We start from the raw sequence: 21593 nt of genomic DNA, 5'->3' as shown, positions 1-21593 counted from the left end.
AGCTAACTCTGAAATATCAGAAAAACATGATTACTGTAATCCAAATTAAAATAAAACTTGGAAAGGAGCTTCTAAGCTAAGGATACAAAAAGCGAGGTAGTTGATAGAAAAATTTGATTGACATGAAGGTGAAGAGCAAATCATGCAATTTGTGGGGATAAGGTGACTTAACCAAGCCCCATCTCAAATACAGCACTGTGCTTTTAATCTGGAAGGAAATTCAGGCTGTGGAGATCCGGAATTAGCTCGTGACAAGACTACCGGTATTTGGGAAACATCCTGATGAAGTAGTCAGTCAGTAGCCTGGATGGAACAAAATACATGTACGCTTCCATTGTAAACAAATGGAGAATTCCTAATCCTGCAGGAAGAAGGGCCTGAAGCAGAAAGGCACACGGAGTTTTAGCATGGAGCCAAACTGTTTTCAGTTTATTAACTCTTAACGAGGACGATGCACAGACTATGTGAGAAGATGCACAATTTTACTGGGTGCTGTTGTCTTCTGAGCTTCATGCAAGTGTCAGTGGAGTGTATCCAGTGTGGTTTGCAAAGGTCACTGCCAGACCTCGTTGACTCACTGGATGAGCTGTGAATGCTCCTGCAGCCATAAGCGAAGGGCCTTTAAGCCTGAAAGCAAATGGCCGTGCACATTTGCTTCACTGGGGCGCAATTTACAGTTTTGTCAGAACTCTTGATAATGTGAAAAGAAAATTGATTAGAAAAATATGTGGAGATGGCTTATTGTAACGCATTACCTGCAGTGGTTCTGTTCCTATGAACTAACATACTTCTGAAAACAAGCGCCGTTTGCAAGAGAGAGAGTACCAACCTCTTGCTCTGTTATTGACAAAGCATGCTTATTGGTGTGGTCCCTTGTGTCTCCTTTCAAGAGAGATTTTGACATCTTCAAGGCAACAGGGGGAGCTTCTGACAGCTCTGTACAGTAGAACTGCAAATAATACATCCAATTACTGCCCAAAGAAATTTCTCACTGCTGGCAGAAGTTGAACCAGGTAGATGTTTCTTAGATTACCAGAAGTCCAAGCAGAGTCACAGACTGCATGTACTTGTTGATCCTAGGAAGAGGGCATGGGGACAGAACCCTTTTCTGACTGATAAGGGAAATCCCTCCTTTTAATACAAAGTGGAGCATAATAGTCTGGTTGAGGCCAAATAGTTTTATATGCTCTGTGTATCGGCAGATTCTGGCAGGTATCTTTAGAAAAGCAGAGCATATCCAAAACCCATGTTGGTAAGCATGGCTTATGTAGGGTGCTGTAAGAAAGAGCTGTATTCAACATCATTGGAAAATGCATTGCCACCTTGGTGTTGCAGTTGGCATGAAGATTTGCATAATGTGCACATTGGAGTATAGGTGCAGGAATGGTATGTTGTAAGAGTCAGTTAAATTGCTATCTTGACCAATTCACCTGTGTCTGCATGAAGGCTGCTAAGACAGAACTTACAAGAAACTGTAAAAACTTAAAACTCGTTAGGATCCCTTCATAAATATTGTGTTAATATCTCATGCGATGGTTAAACATGGGAGCAGTGTCAGTTTTAGCAAACTGGTGTGAAGAAAAGGCAAATGACATCTATTCAGGATGTTTTTACTTCATGGGATGTGAAGCTGAGAGCCAAGACCTTTTGTTTAATATGGGGTCCAGTATTAGGAGAGCTGAGCTCTTGCAGTTCAGGTAAGGCCTTGAGCCCATTTGCCCCACAGTAGCTACTGTGAGCTTTGGTGCAGTTGGGTCCATAGTAACTAGATAGAAGAAATTATGGCAAATTGAGATTATTTATGTGCGGTCGTCTTGCCAAGTCAGGTAGGGGGAGGGGAGCCAAGGTGAATTATTACCAGATTTGCACTAAACTGGCCACGGGCTGAGAAGAGGTTTGCAATTTCATGAAGACTTTTTTTTCAGTACTTCTTCCTACTGTCTTTCTTGAATTAAATTTAAGCCAACTCTTTCCTCCAGTATTTATTCCTTCCAGACGTGTAGGCAGCTGGATGACAGCCTCTTTTCACCTAGATGAGGATGCATGTGGCTCTGTCATCATCATATTGTTGACATTTGATCTTGTATGCCGTTCTATTGAAGGCTCAACAGACGGAGAGCAGGGTGGAATGGCAGCTATGTGCAAATCCTTTGCTCTTGTCATTAGATCTTTAACATACTGTAGATTTTGCTGTTACAGTCTTAGCATGACATTTAATGGGGAATTCACAGGTACTGTTTTTGGTTTGCAGTCTGAGTTAAGGGCAAAAATGAAGAAGCTTGTCATTCCTTTTGCCATAGAAGTGGCGATATTTTTATTAGATTTATCCCAGCATTGAGAACTGTTGGTGATTTTTGCAAGAGATAGCAATAGCTGGGGGCACAGTCCTGTTTGCACAGTTCAGTTCACTTGTGCATCTGCACTGAATATATACATATCTGTCTTCTGTCACGCTAACACCCCCTTTGGCATTCCTTTTTCTCTCCTTTCATCTGTTCCAACCACACGCATGCACAATTGAAAGGACAATTGTTTTGTTTAGCAATTTCTTGCTTACTCAGCCCTAGGTTTCAGATCCAGGCTTGGACCAGTCCCCTAAAGGGCTTTTTGGAGGTATTACCCTGGTTTTGCAGCCTTTGGGAGATGGGTAGCAAATTAATGAGCCACTTCACTGCAAGTATGTTACTTTCCTGAGTGAGAGCTTTGTTACCTGAGATGATCCATTTCTTCCTAAGACCTAGTTCTAGTTAATGTTTTTAAGTTTCCCACTAGTTATCTTAAAGCTCTTTCTCGTAGTAGTTGCGTGGCAGGCTTGTGAGATAAAGTACCAGCTGATAATGCCAAGAGCTAGCCTAAAGAAAGAAAGGGTGTGCTATAATGACACTTCTCCTGATTTGAAAGATCAGCAATAAATTATGGGATCAAGTATGGTCAGGAAGAACCAACAATGTTTTTTACCTTTGCAGAAAGTTTCTCAGTCCATCCAACAGAAACTTCTGGTGCTGACCTGTTTTAGGAATTGGATCAAGTATCCTCAGTTAAGGTTTCAGTTGTTGCTGAAAATTAAGGGTTAGTTCTCATTTAATTCACTGTGGCTCAGAAAACAAAGCTAGGATTTTCTACACTAACAACAGGTGCAGAAAAAGGCAGAAAGAGGTTTGCTGTAACGGTAAAGACTGAAGAAGAATTTCATATATGATCCTATTACATCTGGGGAAGATAAATGGAGTTGAAAGAAATTTTGTTTGTGCTGAGCATTGATAAGATCCATTTGAGGATAAGACTGACAAATCCAAAAAGATAAGTGCATTATTTTTTGCTGCTTCCATTCTAACAGAGAAGATCTAATGGAAAGATGTTTATGTTGTTGGCAGGAATCAGCTGTGGGGGAGGGGTTGAGAGCAGCATAGACCAACCTGCCTAATAAGAGGAGACTAGGAGCAAAAAAGTAAATTTTTTCCCATCTGATCATGGGAACTGCATGCCTTTTTCTTTGCATCTGCATATAGATACAGAAAGGAGACTCCTTCCAAACAAAGGGGAGACTTGCCTTGTTTCAAAATGCTGATATACATTGTCTTGTGAATAAATGTATTGAGCCTTTGGTCAGTTATCCCAAGGAGTGTTTGTTTTGCTTTGCATTTGTCTGCTTTAGACAAGCTAGACTTGAATTCTGCTGCAGAGGGCTCTGGGGTTTGTGGCAGTGCAAGGCATAAGCCTGAATTTCAGCAGCTTTTCTGAAATTCATTAATTAATAGAAGGCAGAGTAAAGAATGTAATCTAAGCAAAAAAGGGATAGTGTTATTTATTAAGGAGATCAGGTTAGGATGTCTGTTTCTTATTATGCTTCTGGACCTTAAAAAGCCACAGACTTGTTTAAACTAATTGGCAGCATTATAGAAGTCAGTGATGCAGGTGGCTTCCTGGCAGCTAAGCAAAGGACATACAGTGCTTTCAGTAGAGTGGTAGATACTTTATAGCAATTTATCTGATACCCTGGTGGCAGAGGTGAACTAGTTAACCGTTGACATTAAAAAAAAAAAAGGTAAGATTTTTCAGTAGCAACACACTATCGGTGGGTAAGGCAAAAAAAGATAAGGAATTGATTTAGGTGCTCTTCAGTCTCAGTGAGATGCTTGCAATCAAAAAAGATGTAGTGGAACTTCTGAAACTTGAAGTTCTTATTCAAGGTCAGATTGTGGAGCAGCATATGAAGGGCAGATGGGGACATGCAAAATGTGTGCAGTCCTAGTTGTACTGCTGCTGGTTTTGGTCTGCTTACGCCTTCATCCTGTCGCTGCACCTCATCTGCTGCTCTGGCAAATACAAGTGCAGTTTATAGTTTTCCGCATATGTTTTAACGCTCTTTGAGTAGTTTCAAATTGTACATAGGCTTTGCTTGGAGGTGTGCTTTCAGTGAACTTAATACAGTGTTGTGGATTGGCTGCGCTTTTAGGGCTGCATCTGTATTACATAATTCATGTGGCTTAGTTTGCTAAAGTGCGTTACAAAAGAGGTGCCTGTGCTGGCCAGAGGCTCTAGTACAGCTGCAGTTACATTGGCAAAGCTGTGTAGCCTCCACCATTACTTTGGTGGTATAACCCGTATCCATATGAAGAGCACTTTGTTTACCAGCATAAACTTTACATCTGTGCAGGTGTGAGGTACAAATGTTGGCTGCCAGTACAGCTATGCCTATCCAGCAGAGATCAATGCTCCTTTCTGAAGCTCTTTTCTCTGCAACCCAGGTCGGAGTAGCTGTGAGACTGTGGATTTTACCAGTCCTCCCAGTAAGAGGTTTCTGTTGAGTTTAAGCACATTCAATGTTTCTCTTCCTGCGCGTTTTCATGGTCAGTCAGCCTCTGGTGATAGCGTCAATTCAGTTGAAAATTAATAATTACATTTTAGGCTGGTGCCTTATAAACCCACCTGATTTGCTCCAGCCTTTTCTCTCCCTTTACCTGTCAGGATGGAGCTTCACGGATGACAAGACTTCCCCATGTAAACAAGAGAACACCTGCACCTCCTTCCCACACAGTCTTTATCAAAGCTGATCTAACAGCCCAACTTACTGCATGGGCGAAGTAGAGGTAATGGCTTGAAATTTATTGGCATCTTGAAAGGCGATGCATCTAGTCGAGAGCAGAAATGTCTCTATTGAATTTAAAAAGATAAAAAGCAAGGGTTCCTGCTGAGTTTCCCTACCCACTTGTGCCAACTTTCTCTTCTCTTCCAGCTTCAAAACGTGTTTTTTCTTTCTTGAGTGCCAGAGAGGAGAAGAAAGGTCCCACTCTGCCAAACAAATAGTGTTCAGCACTCCCCTGCTTTTCATTGCTCTCCTTAGAGGTGGGAAGGCCTTGAGCAAAGAGACGGCTGTGCAGATGACATGGTGCCTCCGCTTTGGCCAGGCACAGTGCTGCTCGGATCAGGCGAGCGGTGCAGCACCGTTGCCAGCTGGCAGCAGTAGCACAGGCGTGGGGCAGCCTGCTGCTACTTCGATGACTGACAGGATCCTGGCGATTGCCCTGTCCAGCTTTTTAACATTGGCATACCCCAGAGATGGAGGGGAAAGGTGGAATTTGAAGAGCGTTATGAAATAGCAGCAGCTTCCCTGGGACAGAGCAGGTGGGGAAGAGGGAAGCACTAGGTCAATAACTAGGACTTTGCAGAGCAGAGGCTTTTAGCAAAAAGTTTTCTTCCCCTCCAGGGCAGGTACAAATTAACTGTGTAGCTCAGTGCTTATGTGTTGTGCCCTGGGCCCCCTTCTTCCCACTTAAGTACAGCAGCTTGACATCGAGGAAGAGATCATCAGGAAAGATTCCTTGAGGCTGTTGATTGTCACGCAGCCTCGCCTGGCTCTCTGCCCTAAGTAAATACCTAAGTTTAATACCTAAGCGGTGGCTGTGACAGGGGCTACAGTACTGACGTGCCGCACTGACAAGTTGGAGGGGGAGCAGCAGCAGTGGACCTGAGGTGGCCTTTGCACTCCACATGCAGCTTGTTTGCTGAATATTTTAAGGGCCTATTTTTTTTCTTTTCCTCACACTTTATAGCCCTGCTTTCTCTGAGCTATCTTCTCCCCTGCTGAATTCAGCATTGAAGAAGTGGCTGTGAAGTGATGAAATGAGCTTTAGGGAGTTCAGTAGATGATCTACATGCCCACTCCTGTTCAGGGAGGATGGAAAAGGCACACCAAAGAGATAAGTAGTCTCTTGTAGTGCAGTCTTTGAAAATAGAGAAGTGCAGACATAAATTACTCAACCAAATCTTTCCCCACACTTCGTGGTTACAGGGATGTAGAATGGAAGCAACCAGCTGTTTCTTTAGTGACTATTGCTTTCCCTTTGTATGAGAGTTGCCTTTTGTGTAGAAGCTTAGCTACCTAGACAGTCTTAGTATTTCTGCAGGAAGACTTCTTACCTTGCTGATGTCCCCTGAACTCTGAGGAGAAATGGAGTCCCTGAAATGATGGAAGACTTCTGGAATGTCCTGTGAAGTGTGGGGAGATCACCAGAGACAGGGTTTTCTACAAATATAAGCACAGGTCAAGCAACTGTTCTGTGTAATCCAGGCTGGGTCGTGTGGCCCTAAAGGGAAGGGGTAGGACCCCTTGAAATGACATTTATATGTTTATGTTGTTGCCAAGAAGAGAACAGCTTGCTATACTTATGTTGCCTGTTTGGGTTTAAGCTTCCTTAGGGATGTTCTGAAGCTCCCACTCCTCAGACTTCACAGTGTTCATAGTTAGAGAAACATACCATACAAAACTCTATTTCAGAACAGCATTGGGAAACAAATGCAACTGCCAACTTCATAAAACGCTGAATCACCACATCTAATGGTGTGGCTATGTATTACTGAATTAGTAGTGTAGTGATGCTAAGAGCAAGTTTGACATTGGTTATGGTGAAGAGCCTGGAAGCTTGCTGTGACTGCTGGCAGTGATTATGGGCTGATAAAGTGTGATGCAGTACGATATCTCTCCTAAATGAAAATGCCATCCTATTAAAAATAAACTCTCTGGAGGCTGTGGTAGAGTGTGGTGGGGTGGGCACCTTAAAGATTAGTGGACTTTTGCAACAGTGGTTCTAAACTGATTCCTGTGCCCTTGGCCATCAACGTGGCTGTTACACATGGCCTGCAACTAGTCTGTGGACCAGCCCTAATGAAAGGGAGCTGGTGAATTATCAACTTCATGCATTTGTATTGCTAGTTTTAAGAGCATTTGAGGCTTGGCAGCAGTCTCTTGACCTAGAAGCTAGAGAATTGTGTTAGTGTAGGATTCCTGTAATAACTTGAATATTATTCCTAGAAGTTTAGAACTACAAAGCATGGACAATCCCACTGGCAAAGAGGTGTGGTCACTCAGGAGTATGTTTTCAGGCCGGCTGCTTTGGTTGAAATATCTCAGTAACTTTTTGTAAGATTTAGCAATGGAAGCAAAAAGACAAAAAACCCCAAATTCTGAAAGGAATTATCTGTGATCTATGGAGAATAATGCTTCCTGGCAGGCTTCTGACCTTCTTTGAAGAGAAGGACCTGCCAATGTTGAAGGAACTCTTTTTTTCCCCCACTCTGTGGATAGAGTAGGGGGTCTTGCTAATGGATGCAATTGCAACAGCCAGTCTGTATGACTGCATCAGATTGATTAGCTGGGTCCTGGTTACCGCTGCGAGTGGTGATTATGCCAGTACAGCTGCTTTCTCTTTTTATGTACTAATTACCACACACACGGATGTCATCACCCTTAACACTGCATGGAGTTGTCCCATTAGCGTGGGAGTGGGAAGCAGCGGGGGGGAGCTCTTCAGTGTGACAAGCTGTTTAGAAGTGAATGGAGTGGAGTGGAGTGATGAAGCAACTACTTTTACGCAGAATTTTTAAGCCACCTTGTCTTTGAGATTCTGCCCTCAGCCAACATTCTTGCAGGTTGTCAGAACCAGACCCATGTCCTTGGCAGCACTTTCCATGGGGTGCTATTTACTGCAAAGCACCTGGATGCTCAGCTGTAGCTAGCAAGTCTCCCCTCTTGGCGTGGCCAGTCGTGGAGCCTGTGGGACAACGGCTGTGCAAACTGACCTGCCAGCGGAGGAGAGCTTGCGACTAGCCCAGGAAGGCAGCTTCTCTAACTGTGATACCTTGCAAAGCCATTCTCAGTAGCAGAGAAACCATTTCTTTCTGACTTGCCGAAGAAGGATACGATGAAAAACCCTTGCAGTTCTTGAGAGATTTGAAATGCTTATTTTATGAATTTATGCTCCCAGCTCTGGTGACCCCTCCCTTTCCCCTCCTTCCTCCTTCTCCTCCAAATCCAGTCTTCCCATCTCAGAGTGCACCATAATCTCCATGGTAACAGGTGTTACCGTCATACATCAGATTTATTTTTTTTTTTTCCCTCTCTCCTTTTTTCCCCCTGCCCCCCACCACCACACACACACAGAGCAAGCAAGGCAGGGAGGGAAAGGGACAGACATGACAGAAATGGGTAAGAGCTAAATAAACCCCTAAGGGCCTGTTCCTTCCATCCAAACACTGAGCTTCTCTGTATACACTAAATGCTGTGCTGAGTGATAGCCAGGGCGAAGAGTCAGCTTCTGTCACACAGAGAAATCCTTAAGGATGTTTTCTTCTCCGATGTGGCCTCCTCAGAGGAGAGGTTAAATGTGTTACTGACAAGGGGAAATAATGTAGCTATATTGTTTTGCTTTTACTTACTTTGTTTGCGTTACAATGGTCAAGATGAAGGTTCTGGGTACTAGCTGTTGGAGGGCATACAGTTAAGTGGTCTCTGCCTCAGACTTCTCAAGTTAAATTGTCAAACAGACAAGATGTGGGGTGGGCAGTAGAGCTACAGAGAAAAACAGCCCCGGTTTCTTATGCTAGCTGATGCCTCCCACCCTAATGAATTCTAATTATTAGTTCAGGCCACCACAGTAGCAGTTGATCTGCATTCCCATCTACCTTTATCCTGTTGTGCCAGCACATCCTCATTCCCTTCCCTGCTTCCTCGTCCAGCACCATCCCCTTTTCTGGGGAGTCTGGAGGAAAGGTTTTATGATGGATGGACAGTTGCCCACCAGAAAACATAATGAAAACTTATCTTTCACCTGGGACTTATCCCATTGAAAATCTAGATTTGAAGTCTGTGTTACCTGCAGTGATGACAGGATAAATCCTAGATAAATTTCTGCAGAAATTCTGCTAATGATTTGGACTTGTAAATGCAGTCTTCAGCCATGACAGAATGCTCTGATGGCCCAGTACACTGAAGCAGCTTGTCCCTGTCTGTTCCTGGTAGCCAAACTGACTCATTACCTACCCCTCTTTCCACTTCCCATGCCTTTGTTTTTATGATCTACATGTGTCATTTTCTGGCTAAATGAAGTGTTGACAGTATACCCAGTTCTCGTTGCTGGATGGCAGGGTGCAGGAAAGCGTTGTGCTGTACAAAAGACATTAGCTTCTTGGAGTAGAAGGATAGTATCTGCGTAGGTATAATCTGTTCCGCTTCATCGTTCTTGCTTTTCAAGCCTCATATGCTTCAGAAACCAAGCTAGTGCAGACCAGAAAGCAGAGCTTGCTATTGGTCCTTCATATGCACAGGGTTTTCATTCACATGTGTTAATGCAGCATATGGGAAGCACTGGCTTGCAGCCATGCTAACTACCTGCTGTCTTAACAGCTCTTCAGCTTCTTGCCTTACTGCAGGTAAAACGGATGGTGTTGGTAGGGGACCTGAACAGAGGGATTTCTTATTTGTGTACTCGTGTTATTCTCATAACCTATGGATTTTGATTTTCCTTTGTGCACTGTTGGTGTGGGGGTTGATCAAACTCTGAAACATTTTCAGGAGGCTGTTTAAATGTTTAAAAAAGGAAAGAATTGTATGTTATTTTTGCATAAAGTCTGGTTTGCTTAATAGAAACAATAAACTTTTGATGCTGAAAGCCCATGTACTTGCCAGTTTCCTGTTCCACCCTAATGAGTTAAGATGAGAGGTGATGGCCAGAAGAGTCCCAGTTGTCCTGCTTTCTAATGACTATACCACTTGTGCCCATCACTTTAATTAGTTTGAATAGAAGGACTATGCAGTCCACTGAGTGACGTGCAGATTCTCCTGGGAGCAGAATTTCTTCTGCTCCACAGCTGTGTGCCAGTCAGTCCATGAAACACTTAGGGGCACATACATGTCCTTTTCTAGCAGCTGCTTACTCTCGCTGCTGGATTAGTAGTTTCTTACAACATCCTGTAAAGTGACATGTCTCCTTGGCCAGCTGCACTGCTGCAGGGAGGTTGAACGTTTGTTTGACCTTCCTTGGCTCTCCTGCTTTGTCCTGTCAAGTAATCTCCTGTTATTGTTTCAGAGAGTTTTCAACGTTCTGTACCCAATGCCTGCCGACCAGAGAAGACACGTCAGCATAAACTCTGCTCGCTGGCTGCCTGAGCCAGGCCTGGGATTGGCATATGGCACCAACAAAGGGGACCTGGTGATTTGCCGACCAGAGTAAGTGCTTGCTTTACATGGAGATGTAAAGAACTGCTTTGGCTGTTCTGTTCTTAGGGTGGTGGGGATGATACAGCGTTTCACTGCCTGGAGCATTGTGCTTGAGGGACCCAAAAACCCAACTCCCAATACTCCTTTTGGACTGCCACAGCGTTTACCCGAGTCTCTTACAATCAGTGTTTGTTTTGCTGATTATAAACTTCTGAGGCTGTTTGAAGTGCATCTCATTAGCTCATTTTATTTCCCATGTCTTTCTAGGCTCTCTGGATCCTTTGTTTCACATATGTCTAGTGCAGTGTCTTTCAGTCTCTCTGGACTTACAGACTTCTAAAAGCTTCCAGTGAGAACAGCAAATTTGAGCTGTTAGTGATATGCTTGCTTTCCTCAGCTTTCATGGACCCTTTGGAGTCCGCCAACCAGGTTGAAAGCTACTGACCTAGAGTTATCAAATACTTGTTACAGTGTTCAAGCATGAGATTCAGTGAACTGCAAAGATTTTTGTCATGATTATGAGCAAGCCAGTGAATTGGTTTGGTCCTCACTTGTAAGCCCAATGGTGAGACATGTAGACTTTAGCTCTCTTTCATTTATACAGTGCCATGAAGGGTGTAACTCTCCCTTTGTAAATGTGCAATTAAACACAAGCTAATTTAGCTGTGGTGTGACACAGATGATAATTGAGTATATGAGCAGTGAAACGTGTATTGCTTTCAGTGTTCTTGGGGAGTCTCTGCACCATACTTCATTGAGACCCTTTTCTCCATTGTGTTGTGCAAGTGCTTCTTTTGGAGCAGTGTTTCTTTCATGCTGCCCGAACACTTTAGGAATTTCTCTGCTTCAGTTACTTCCTGGTACTAAACTACCTTGGTATTCTTTTGGGTTATGCGTTGCATGTTGAAGTTCCTTGTAACTTAAAAGCTGGCAGCTAGAAACTTGCAGCACTGCTGATGATCTTACGACATGCATGTGGACTCCATCTGTTGTGCATGAGATCAAGCATGTGGTGCTTGAGGAGAGTCATATGGTCAGTGTAGAACCACTATCTTAAATCAGAACAAATATATACAATTGTAATAGTGATTAATTTAGTACAGCCTTCTGGTGAAATCTGTGGTTGGAATTTGGATTGGACCAATTTCAGTAGCACAGAATGCCAGCGCTCTTCAAACAGCCCTCTTGTTCTCTTGAACATAATCTTTCATCAAAGTCTTATTTATACATGAAGTTCTACAAGATATTATTATGGAATAAGCTATAATCGTTCTCTTCCAGGATAAGTGGCTTTCTTAAGAATAGTTGCTGTACTTTCTTAGCAGAAGAATTATTTAGGAATAATGGCTCTCTTCTTGAACTTGAGAGTTATTCTAAGTTATTTCCAGTATAGGGAAGTTATAAGATCTAGTCTACTGATTATGGCTCGTGATACGAACTTGGACGAGAACACAGGGAAATGCAGTCTCCCTGAGGGTGGATGCTTTGATTGAATGCTGCAGAGTCAAGCTTGGTCTGGCTGTCCTGGCTTGCCACACCCCACATTAGGTGTCTATTCTGGTGCTTGCAGTAGCCCCAAGCTAAGTGGCATGTCTCTTCTTGGCACCTCACGAATTAAAGACACAACAGGAGCGCTTTCTTGTTATGTTATGGAAGCACTGTCAGTCCTTCTGCAACTTCTCTGTGAAACCTTCTTAGCTCACCATGTTGCTAGGGCACTCTTCTGTCTCCTCTATTCCTGTCCCAGCAACAATCATGCACAATTCCAACAAAAATAAACTTTTTGTATACAAACATGAAACAAAGTGGCTTTAGAGGTGGAAGATTTATTGGTGTTTGACAAAAATGCTTCAACAGGTTTCCTGCTTGGTGGGTTGGAGTGACTGATGCTTCTGGTGATTATTGCAGACCTCATGTGGACTGGTGGGTTCTTTTTGGAGCAGGACACCTGATATGTTCTGTTCTCAACTGCACCATTTTGTAGACGAACAACAGCCAGAGTGACTTCCAAACCTCTGCATGAAGGTGTAGATATTCACCAAGCTGAATAATTTGCATTGAGGCTCTAACATCAGAACACACAAATGAGTGAGACTCTATCAGAGCAGAAGTGGCTTGCGGCTGTGATGTCTGCCCCAGATCTACTCAGAAGATCCTCAGAGAAAGAAAACATCCTGACATGTAGATGCCATCTCAATACGTCTTGGCTTAATAGACTTGGTTTGAGGTTGGCATATCTGTTGACTTCAACTTGAGAAGTGAGTGAGAAAGATGAAAAATATTTGTGTAGTTTCCATACACAGTAATATAGAGGAAGAGAAATACTAAATAAAAGATTCAGCAATTGATAGAGTACTACATAGGGGATAGCCTAGCAAACAGCAGAGATCAAGAAAACACTGTACTGCTGAAAACACCCCCACTGTTCTAATTTGGCAAAAAAACCTGTGGTCAGTAGCAGACAATGGAGATGGTTATAATTCCCCGGGTCTTTATTCCCGTGTGCAATGGAGGTGTTTGAAACCAAGTACTACAGGGATCACATAAACAGATTGAAATAGCAGCTGTGCCTCACATACAGGATTTGAAAAGCATGTGCTTAGGGAAAATGAGATGAGTAGACTGAAAGTACAAGCTGACCAAAAAAAAAAGGCATAACTTGAAGCTCCATGGGCTCATAATGAGAGGCTATGCAAGTAGTGCTTCCAGAGTTCTAAAGAAACAGTAATTAAAATCAAACTTTTTGAGCTATATTGCTAAGTTGGGGTAGCACTGATGGCAGGGGTTTTTTTGCAGATAGAAATGGGGAAGGTCAGGTTATGTTGGCAATCCATAATGTGAACTTGGTACACAGATTTATGGGGTGTATTTTGAAGGAAAGGAAAATTAAAACCATGGAAAGCAGGACTGAATGCATTGTGATTTGACTAAGGTAGAGTATACCAGGTTGGATACCTGACCTTGAGAATTTTATGTATTTATTTTTAATTAAAGGGTCAGCTAAGGACTTGCGCCAGGTCTAATACCTCTGTGTTTTAGTAAGGCAGTTCCCATGTTGGAACTACAATAAATCTAGTTAATTTGTAAAGAATTGGGATTAGAACAAGATCAGGTAAAGGCCTGGCTAAAGGAAAGAATACAACATGATTGAGAGCTGGACTCTGGTCACAAAAGAGGTCATTGATGGACTTCCTTAAGAACCTGTTCTGGGGCTGATTATTAATACTGTTTACACTAATGCCTTGTAAGGGGGTACTGAATAAATTTGCAGAGGATGTGACATTAGCCTTGTCATTGCAGAGAAAGATCAGAGTATTGCCCTAGAATTGGATTGCCTTGAAAGTGACTGGAGCTATAGAAATGAGAATTTAATAGTACAAAGTGCACTTAGTGACTAATAACACTGAGCTCAGTACTTAAAATGACAGAGGAGGAGAAAGACCCGAGGTTTTAGTTGATCATAGCTGATTAAGCCATCAATATATGAGGCTGTAAAAACAAGAAATTTAGTTCTAGGATGAGACACAAGATGCTTAACAGCAGAAATAGCAAAATGTTAGTATCACTGTAGAAGAAACTAGATACGCGAGCTGGAACAGTTTAAAATTCACATATCCATATTCAGAACTGCCTTTGAACCGGTGCAGTAGTTAAGAGCAGCTGTTAGTGGGGTCAGTGGAGCATTTTTATCTAAGAAAACCTGCAGCTTAGAGTCTTTAGCAGGGCTAAAAATGAGGGGTAAGGAGGAGGTTATATAGCCTTCCATAAATCTCCAGGAAAGGAAAACTATTTAAATTTATATGCTTTTATTAGAGAACAAAGAAGCATAAATTGACTATGACTAGGTTGTGGCTGCAAACTAGAGAAAGGTGGCTAACCAGCTGACTTCTGCAATAGCCTGTGCATTGGTTGGGTGGATGCAAAAGGCTTAGCTGTTTGGAGATGCAGCTCGGCTGGCTGGCAGAGCCAAGTGTATGACTTGAATACTTGTGACTGGGGGTGGGACTGGACTGCTGAGCTGTGAGGCAGTTTTCAGTATTTTGAACCCAAGGTCCCTGTCTAAACAGGTGTTGACAAGTTGGCTCTCAGAGCTGTTGTGCTGTAGGAGGGTGAGGTGGTGACAGCAGTGTTCATCCACACTTGGAAATGCACCTAATGGGCCTGAAAGAAGCCTGTAAGAGGCTGGAATTCATGAGCCAGTACAGTAGCTATGAGGATAGAATAAATGTTTTTATTAGCCAAAGATATAACCCCTAGCAGGGTTGCATTCTGGTGAGTAAAGGAAAGAAAGGGCACTGTGTACCTGCTTCCTTAGATTTCAGGGTGACACCCAGCTCACTAAATTGTGCTATTGAAAAGCATCGATTTGTTTTCTCTGCTTTTTATGTGATTAAATTGGAAGAAGCTTTTAGTGTAACATTAGGAAAGCTCCTCCTTTCCCAAACATTCAAAGGCTGACCAACTTAAGCTGTTTACTAGTAAGTTAGTTTGAACATGCATGTGAGATACAGACTTGTATTGAAAACCCAGAGATCCCAATTATCAATGAATAAATACTATTCTGAGTAAGGATAACAAATAGCAAAGGTGGTGGAGCTGGTGTTCAGCAGTGTCTGTCTGTCCTTTGTGTTCTTTTCTTTTGCTTGTTTAGCTGCTGGTTTCACTTGCTTGCAAATAAAAAACCTATCCATCTTAGAGCAGGTCTCTCTAACCTGCTAAAAACTTTGTCTACTTTTCCTGCTGAATTACTGTCCTTTTGAGGAATGATCTGTGTGAAAACCCAGGGGACTGGATTCCTGTGGGACAGGAACCCAGCTTTTGGAAGCAACAACTTCTGCAAGTGACCAACAGGACAAGCAATTTACTTTTCATGAGTCTGATCTTTCATTTTCTGAAAAAATCATCAGCCAGCATATAAAAGGAGCTGCTGGGAGAAGGTTCATGGAAGTGACCGTTAGAGACGGAGTACAAAGTGCAGGAAGCTGATTTGAAGAAAAGCAAGTCCTGAAGATGCATAGAATAATGAATGGAATTGAGTAGATCTTAAGCAGCGTAAGTGTCTTTGGGGGATGCTTCATGATTGTCTTGTTGCTTTTTAACCAATTGCAGTGGTAGGCTGGAGCAAAGGTACTCAGGTCTGTGGTTCACAGGCAAGTCTGGCTGATAAGAGAGTTTTGGCCCTCAGATGTGGATTGGAAACAGGTTGCAGTCTGTATGAGGCTGTGAGAGCCTGTTCCTTTTTTGAGGGTCCTATAGTTTACTCTTGTCACGGTTCAGTGTGTAGATGGTTGCCATCTGATAGACTTGCATACATAGTAGATCATGAGTCTGCTGTCTGCTTGCACATGGCTTCACATTACCACATGGTAGTCTGTGTTTTTGGATGTAAGATGAGCTTGTGTTCAGTCCAGAAGCATGGTATCGAAAAGCTCTGAGGCTGTCGTGTTTTAAAGGGTGGGCACCATTGAGCTAAATCAAGACATTAAATTCATGACACTAATGTTCATTGGGGGAGCCGTGCCACATGAAAACAGGAATCCCTTTAGGTACACCACTTGAGGTAGTGTACTCCACTTAGCAAATTAAGTGAACTACTATGTACTACTTGCTGTGGCCAGGAGGTCTGTTGCAGGAGATGGTACAGAGCAATATGAATTCCCCCCACCCGTCTGCTGTCCTGCTGCACACAACTTTTCTGTGTGGCTGCTAATGCTTTTTTAGCCCCCCCCAAGGCTGCTTCTCCCCCACCACATGCTGCCTGACATCCACTGTAACTGTGACCAGCACTAATGCTCACTAAAGTTTTGTACATCTTTTCTTGGCTCTGCGTAGTTCAAGATTTGATTCGGTTCCTGAATCTTTGGGTTTGCAGCATGGAATGAAATCCACAATGTCTTGTACAGTAGAAACACCCCTACTGAATTAAAAAGGAATTTTTTTTTTTTAGTGCTCATAACCTTTCCTATCCTGTCACATTCTAACAAGAGCTTTCCCATTCAGAAACACCCCTGGTGGGGCTTCTCAAACATTAATTGTCTTGTAGAACATGAACAGGTGAGACCGAAAGTGAGGAGGAACGGACTGCATGCTGCTTATTGCCCTTTGCTGGCTTCTCTTGTGGAGGACTGCCATGGGAGAAAGGCAGGGGGTCCAAATATCAGTTGTTCACCGTTTCATCTTGAGTGCCGTGCTCAGGTTCTGGAAGGGCTCAGTGCTCATGTGCTTTTGAAAATACTAATCCAAAACCTCAGTGTTCTGGGAAAACTGTTTCAAAACCAAGTGCTCAAAGCACCTTGTCTAGGGCTAGCTCTGTAATGCAGGCATCCACAAGAGAGGAAGGATTTCTTCAGCAGAGTGTCTGGTAATGGAATTAAAATACCCCCTGAAGTTGCATCTGGTTCAGAGGAGGAATCCCTTGGAATTCTCTCATTGGGAAGTAGGTGTGGAGAGTTTCAAACTGATTAAGTGCTACGCGGTGTGCATATTTTAATTCTTTGTGGCAAGATCTGCGTCTAACATGAAATTATTCTGGGAAGATTCTCTCCATGATAAATTCCTGTGCTTTGCAGAGGATCATTGCAATTTTCCGACCCTGCCAATCCAGTTTTTTTTCCTCTGAGAATTGCGTATCCTCTCATCTAGTAATGGGGACAATGTGTCTGCATCTAGTTATCAGCGTTGGTAAACAGATGGTAATCTGTCCAGCTGCCTGGCGCATCATATCTCTCTGCTGGCTGGCTCCATTCATCGGGCTCTTCATCCTCTAGCAATGATAAACCCCAGCAGCATAAGCCCTGGTGCATTGTTTGCCTTTTAAGAGTAGCTTCAGGAGGATGGGTAAACGAAGAGACAGAAGGAGGAGCCGTCTTCTTTCATGTGTAACCGAGGGGTGTTAGCAACCCTGTGCAGGGAATGTTCTCACAACTGTTAACTGGGGCAGCTAGAGATACTGGTTTTGTCTGGGTCCTCCCTGCAAATGGCCTCTTGAAAGGCAGCATCTGCACAGTGGCCTTTGACCATGGCTGAGTAAGTGAATGCATGTCCTGGACTTTTGCTGCCTGTTAACCACAAGATACATTGAATTTTCTAAATGAGGGTAAAAGGTTATTTTGATTGATGAAAGGACTGAAAAAGGGGGAAGATGGCCAATTTTGCACTAAAGATGCATCCTGAAAGCTTGTATTTGGATTTTGTTATTCATGCATTTAAGAAAAAACTGAAATGAATTATTTCCAAATTGTGCAGGGAAGCCTTAGGTATCCTGAGTGCCAAGAGGCTCAGTCATTGCAGATGCAAGAGAAGTAGCATGGTAATATGGAGGCTTTAAACAGTATCTCCATTCTGATACTGTTTTTTATTCCATTTCTGTTTCTGTTTCTGTATGTGAATTTGATATCCAGGATGAATGATGGCATTAGGTGGAAGGTGCCCTCATAAAATTCCACTTAATATGTCTATGAATCCTAGAGATAAATTTTGAGAGCTGCTTTAAGTCTTCAGTTATTAGCAAGTTCATTTCCCTCATCCAATTCTTCGAGGTACACTGAAGCACTGACTAGTTAGTGACATTTATTTTCCACCATGAGAAAAGGAACTTGGTACAGAGCCCAGTGTTAAAGAAACTTCGCCTGCTGCTTACTGGTTTGTGTGCTATTTCACTGGGCTTCTGCAGGTCCTTACTGGTTCTCACGTTGGATAGCAATCTTTCTAAAAGCATGACCACTTATTCTAAGAACAGTTACCAGATGCTTCACTTGTATCTATTCAGATCACACCTGCCACCTTTTCTTCCTTTACTTTTTTCTAATTCTGTCTACAAAAGCAATTAAATTTCATGCAAGCAATTATTTGACTTACTGCCTACTGCATGTGGCTCACTCTTTCATTGTTTTCATATACCTTCCTTTTTTCTCTTTGTTACATGACTGTCTTTAAGGATAAAAGTTATGCTTAGGAGAGAGTAATTGTCAATTTAAGTATGGCTTTCTTTTTGAAGAATGCTGCTAAATTGGCTTTTCTGGCCTTTTGTCACTTCCTCAGTTTTTTGTAATGTTAAAAATCAGGTATGAATGGCTCAAAAAAGTTAATTTTTTTTTCCATTTTCTTAACAAGTGCAACTAGCTGCTACGTCTGGCTTCTTTCTTACTCCCTAATTGCTTAAGTACCCTTGGATATATTTTAAGTGGAGACTTCAGAGAAAAAATTCAGTATCTCAGCCACTTTGAGTCATTATTGATTTTTGTCCTTAGCCTCACTGATGAATAGACCTTTTTTCATTCCAGTACCATGTTCCTCCTGTTTATTTTTAGAATGTCTTTTCCCTCTTTGGCAGCACCAGTCCATCCTGCTTTCTTATAACCTTTCTTTTCTCTGCAGGTCTATACTAGACCTTCCTTGTTTGGTTGTTTACTCCCTTGACTTTCCAATAAGATCATCTTTAATTTTCTCGTCTTTGATCCAGTGTATTTGTGGAGTTTTATTTGTTGTCCCTTATGCCTGTGTTTTCTAGCAGGACTCTAGTGAATCCAGCTAGCAAATAAAACAGCCAACTTTTTCTTCATTTTCTTTCTCTTTTTTAAATGTTCAAGCTATCTGGTTCTGTAAATGGTCTCAAGTCAATGGCTACAGACTGTGAGTTATTGGAGTAATAACTGTGGATTTGGGGTTTTTGTCAACTTTTTTCTTTTCTTCTTCTTTTTTTTTTTTGGAGCATGTTTCCCCTTTGTGCTAAACAGAACACTTTTTGGTTGGCTAATTTCAAAGCTGCTGAAGATTAAAAATATAAAAGTTGGCTTGCCCTGTGGATCTCACTGAGATTAGACCAAGCCAAGATCTTGGTTCTGGTGCTTGGTAGCTTTGTGTGTGCACATCACAATGTTCTATTGGAAAAAAAAAAAAAAAAAAGCATTGCTGTGCTTGCTAATTTTAAATATTTATTTTGAAGTTGATTTCTCCCATTCCAAATGCAGTTTCCTGGTTTAGCTTGTTGGCATAAGAGTTGCAAAACAAGCCTACTTTGAAGTCACCTTTGAATCAACGTAAATATTAGTTTCTGCTAAAATGCTGGTGAAAGTTCAAAGAAGACTAAAGAGTGACTTTGGCTCTCAAGACTTCTAGCAGCTTAAGATGTTTAAGGCCTTAGAAGGCTTAAGCAATTTGCACTCCCCTGAAGACTCCTAACATCCTAAATTGTCTAAGCCACTGGAAGAGCTGATAGATCATAAACAGCTTAAGATATTCTGACGGTTCAAAGCTTATTTGGAGTATAGTCTGCCTATAATCACTTTAAGCAATTAACAAGCCTTTAGGTTTTTAGAGGAATTTAAGCAAGTTATCCATCTTTAGAGCTTGGTTTAAGGTGATACCAAGCTAAATTGTTCTTATTTAAGGAACTTAAAGCTCTGTGTTCTGGAATCTGTTATTTACCTTCCGAAGGATCCCTATGCGCTACTTGATGTGGTTGGAGCCACATAAGTGAAGGATATCATGGAATACTGGCAAGATTTTGAGTGAGAAGAAAATCAGTGAAAATTCAGGAAATTATTTGGTTTATTTCTGCCTTGTTTATTCCAGGCTATTTTGTCTGGATGGTTATGTTCTTATTCACATAAACATGCAATAGTGCTAAAACTACTGTGTAACGCAGTATATCATACGCAAAAATCTTACCAGTGTTGTAGGAGCAAATCTTAACTCTAGGCCCACCTTGCTTGAGTGTTTTGTCCATCTGCTTACAAATATTTTGCATTTAATGATGGCCTCAGCTTGTCCCCTCGAAATTGGGATATATCTCTTCTACATGTTGAAGTGGCTGATGTCTAGTTACAACGTTGGTATTATGGGAGTCACGTTCAGGACTATAAAGGGTTGCTCTTGTTCTCTCAGGCACGAGTTACAACTTCTTCTGTCATACTGACAGTGGTGTAAAAAAGCTCTGGGAAAAGCTGCTTTAAAAAACTGTTGTGGCATTCTGGTAGAAGAATTGGTATGGGCGTGAAGGCTGTCTGTGAGGGACTTTTCTTGTCCTTAACACAGGTTTTGCTGTGTAGCTTCATGTCCCTTAAGGGCAGCACTGTCAACCTCAGTATTAGTTCTTGAGTCCCAAAATAATCTAACATCCAAAGTTTCATACAAAGCTCTGTCCTGCTCTGTCACTGTCTTGGTGCTTGATTTCCATTTATCATTCCTCTTGAACGTGTTGGAAGACTGATTCTTAATTTATTACTTTCTCCCTTAGAATGTAAGACAAATTCCTCTTTAGCTTTCTGTGGTTTGTCCTCTGTGTCATGAGTCTGCTCATCTGCTACATGCAAACTGCTGGAACAGGCAAGTTACAAATGCTGACTCCTGGAAGTCACTTGGGTTTTAGCTGTGGTGACCCTATGGAGCAGAAGAAATGATCATGATCATGTTTGTGTTCTTCCTACTGTATTAATCACTCTTCTCTTCTTGCTCTCTCTCTCTCAGGTATTTTAACAGCTTAGCTGACAGGTGACTCTCTCTTCCTTAGCTGCAATGTCACATTTTTGCCCAGGGAAGATGACTGTTAGAGGTGTGCCTTCTATCTAAATCTTATCCACTGGCTGCAAGAGCCTGGGCTGTATCCAGTTTTAGTTGCCTACTGGTGGGCAGAACAAGCTTGTGCATGTTCACGCTGTTGAGGCAGAAGAGTGTTATTAGCTACTAGTGCCTCCAGATTTGTAAGGCTGGTCTCATTTAAATGGTGTGAGTTTGAATAGAGCGTCTTCAAAATCCCACTGTTTAACCTAGCTGACACGATCAAATAAACAGGACCGGTCATCTTGCATGGTGTTCTGAGTTGAGTTGGCATCCTCCCTGAAGCAGGCACATGGCTACCAGCTGCACCAAGCTGCTTGCTGTCCTGCTTCTGCAGCACCTTTGGCGATTCAAGTAGGTGTCAGGATGTGATTCTGCATGGTTGCTGGTTTCCAGGTGGGCGAAGCTTGCAGGATTCTGGAGTATCAGCTGGCTGTATCAGTGTAGAGAGTAAAAATGCACCCGCTGCTAGTTCCAGAGAAGGGGTGACCTTTCCATCGTTCTTCTGAATGTGATGAATAGGATAATTTCCTATGTCACT

The 21593-nt window shown here is 42.3% G+C and overlaps 1 protein-coding gene across 2 annotated transcripts in view; it reads left to right on the top strand.

The window, feature by feature from the left end:
• AMBRA1 (autophagy/beclin-1 regulator 1) overlaps nt 1-21593 on the top strand; it is a 134132-nt gene that overhangs the window by 95006 nt on the left and 17533 nt on the right. For both annotated transcript variants that reach the window (XM_010580109.1, XM_010580108.1), the window contains one exon: nt 10365-10504. In XM_010580109.1, coding sequence (XP_010578411.1) covers nt 10365-10504 — 140 coding nt within the window. The remainder of the gene's footprint in view (nt 1-10364; nt 10505-21593) is intronic.

This window comes from Haliaeetus leucocephalus, unplaced genomic scaffold (genome assembly GCF_000737465.1).
Source record: "Haliaeetus leucocephalus isolate CR32 unplaced genomic scaffold, Haliaeetus_leucocephalus-4.0 Scaffold696, whole genome shotgun sequence".
Lineage (NCBI taxonomy): Eukaryota > Metazoa > Chordata > Aves > Accipitriformes > Accipitridae > Haliaeetus > Haliaeetus leucocephalus.
This window is presented reverse-complemented; position numbering and strand designations above follow the sequence as displayed.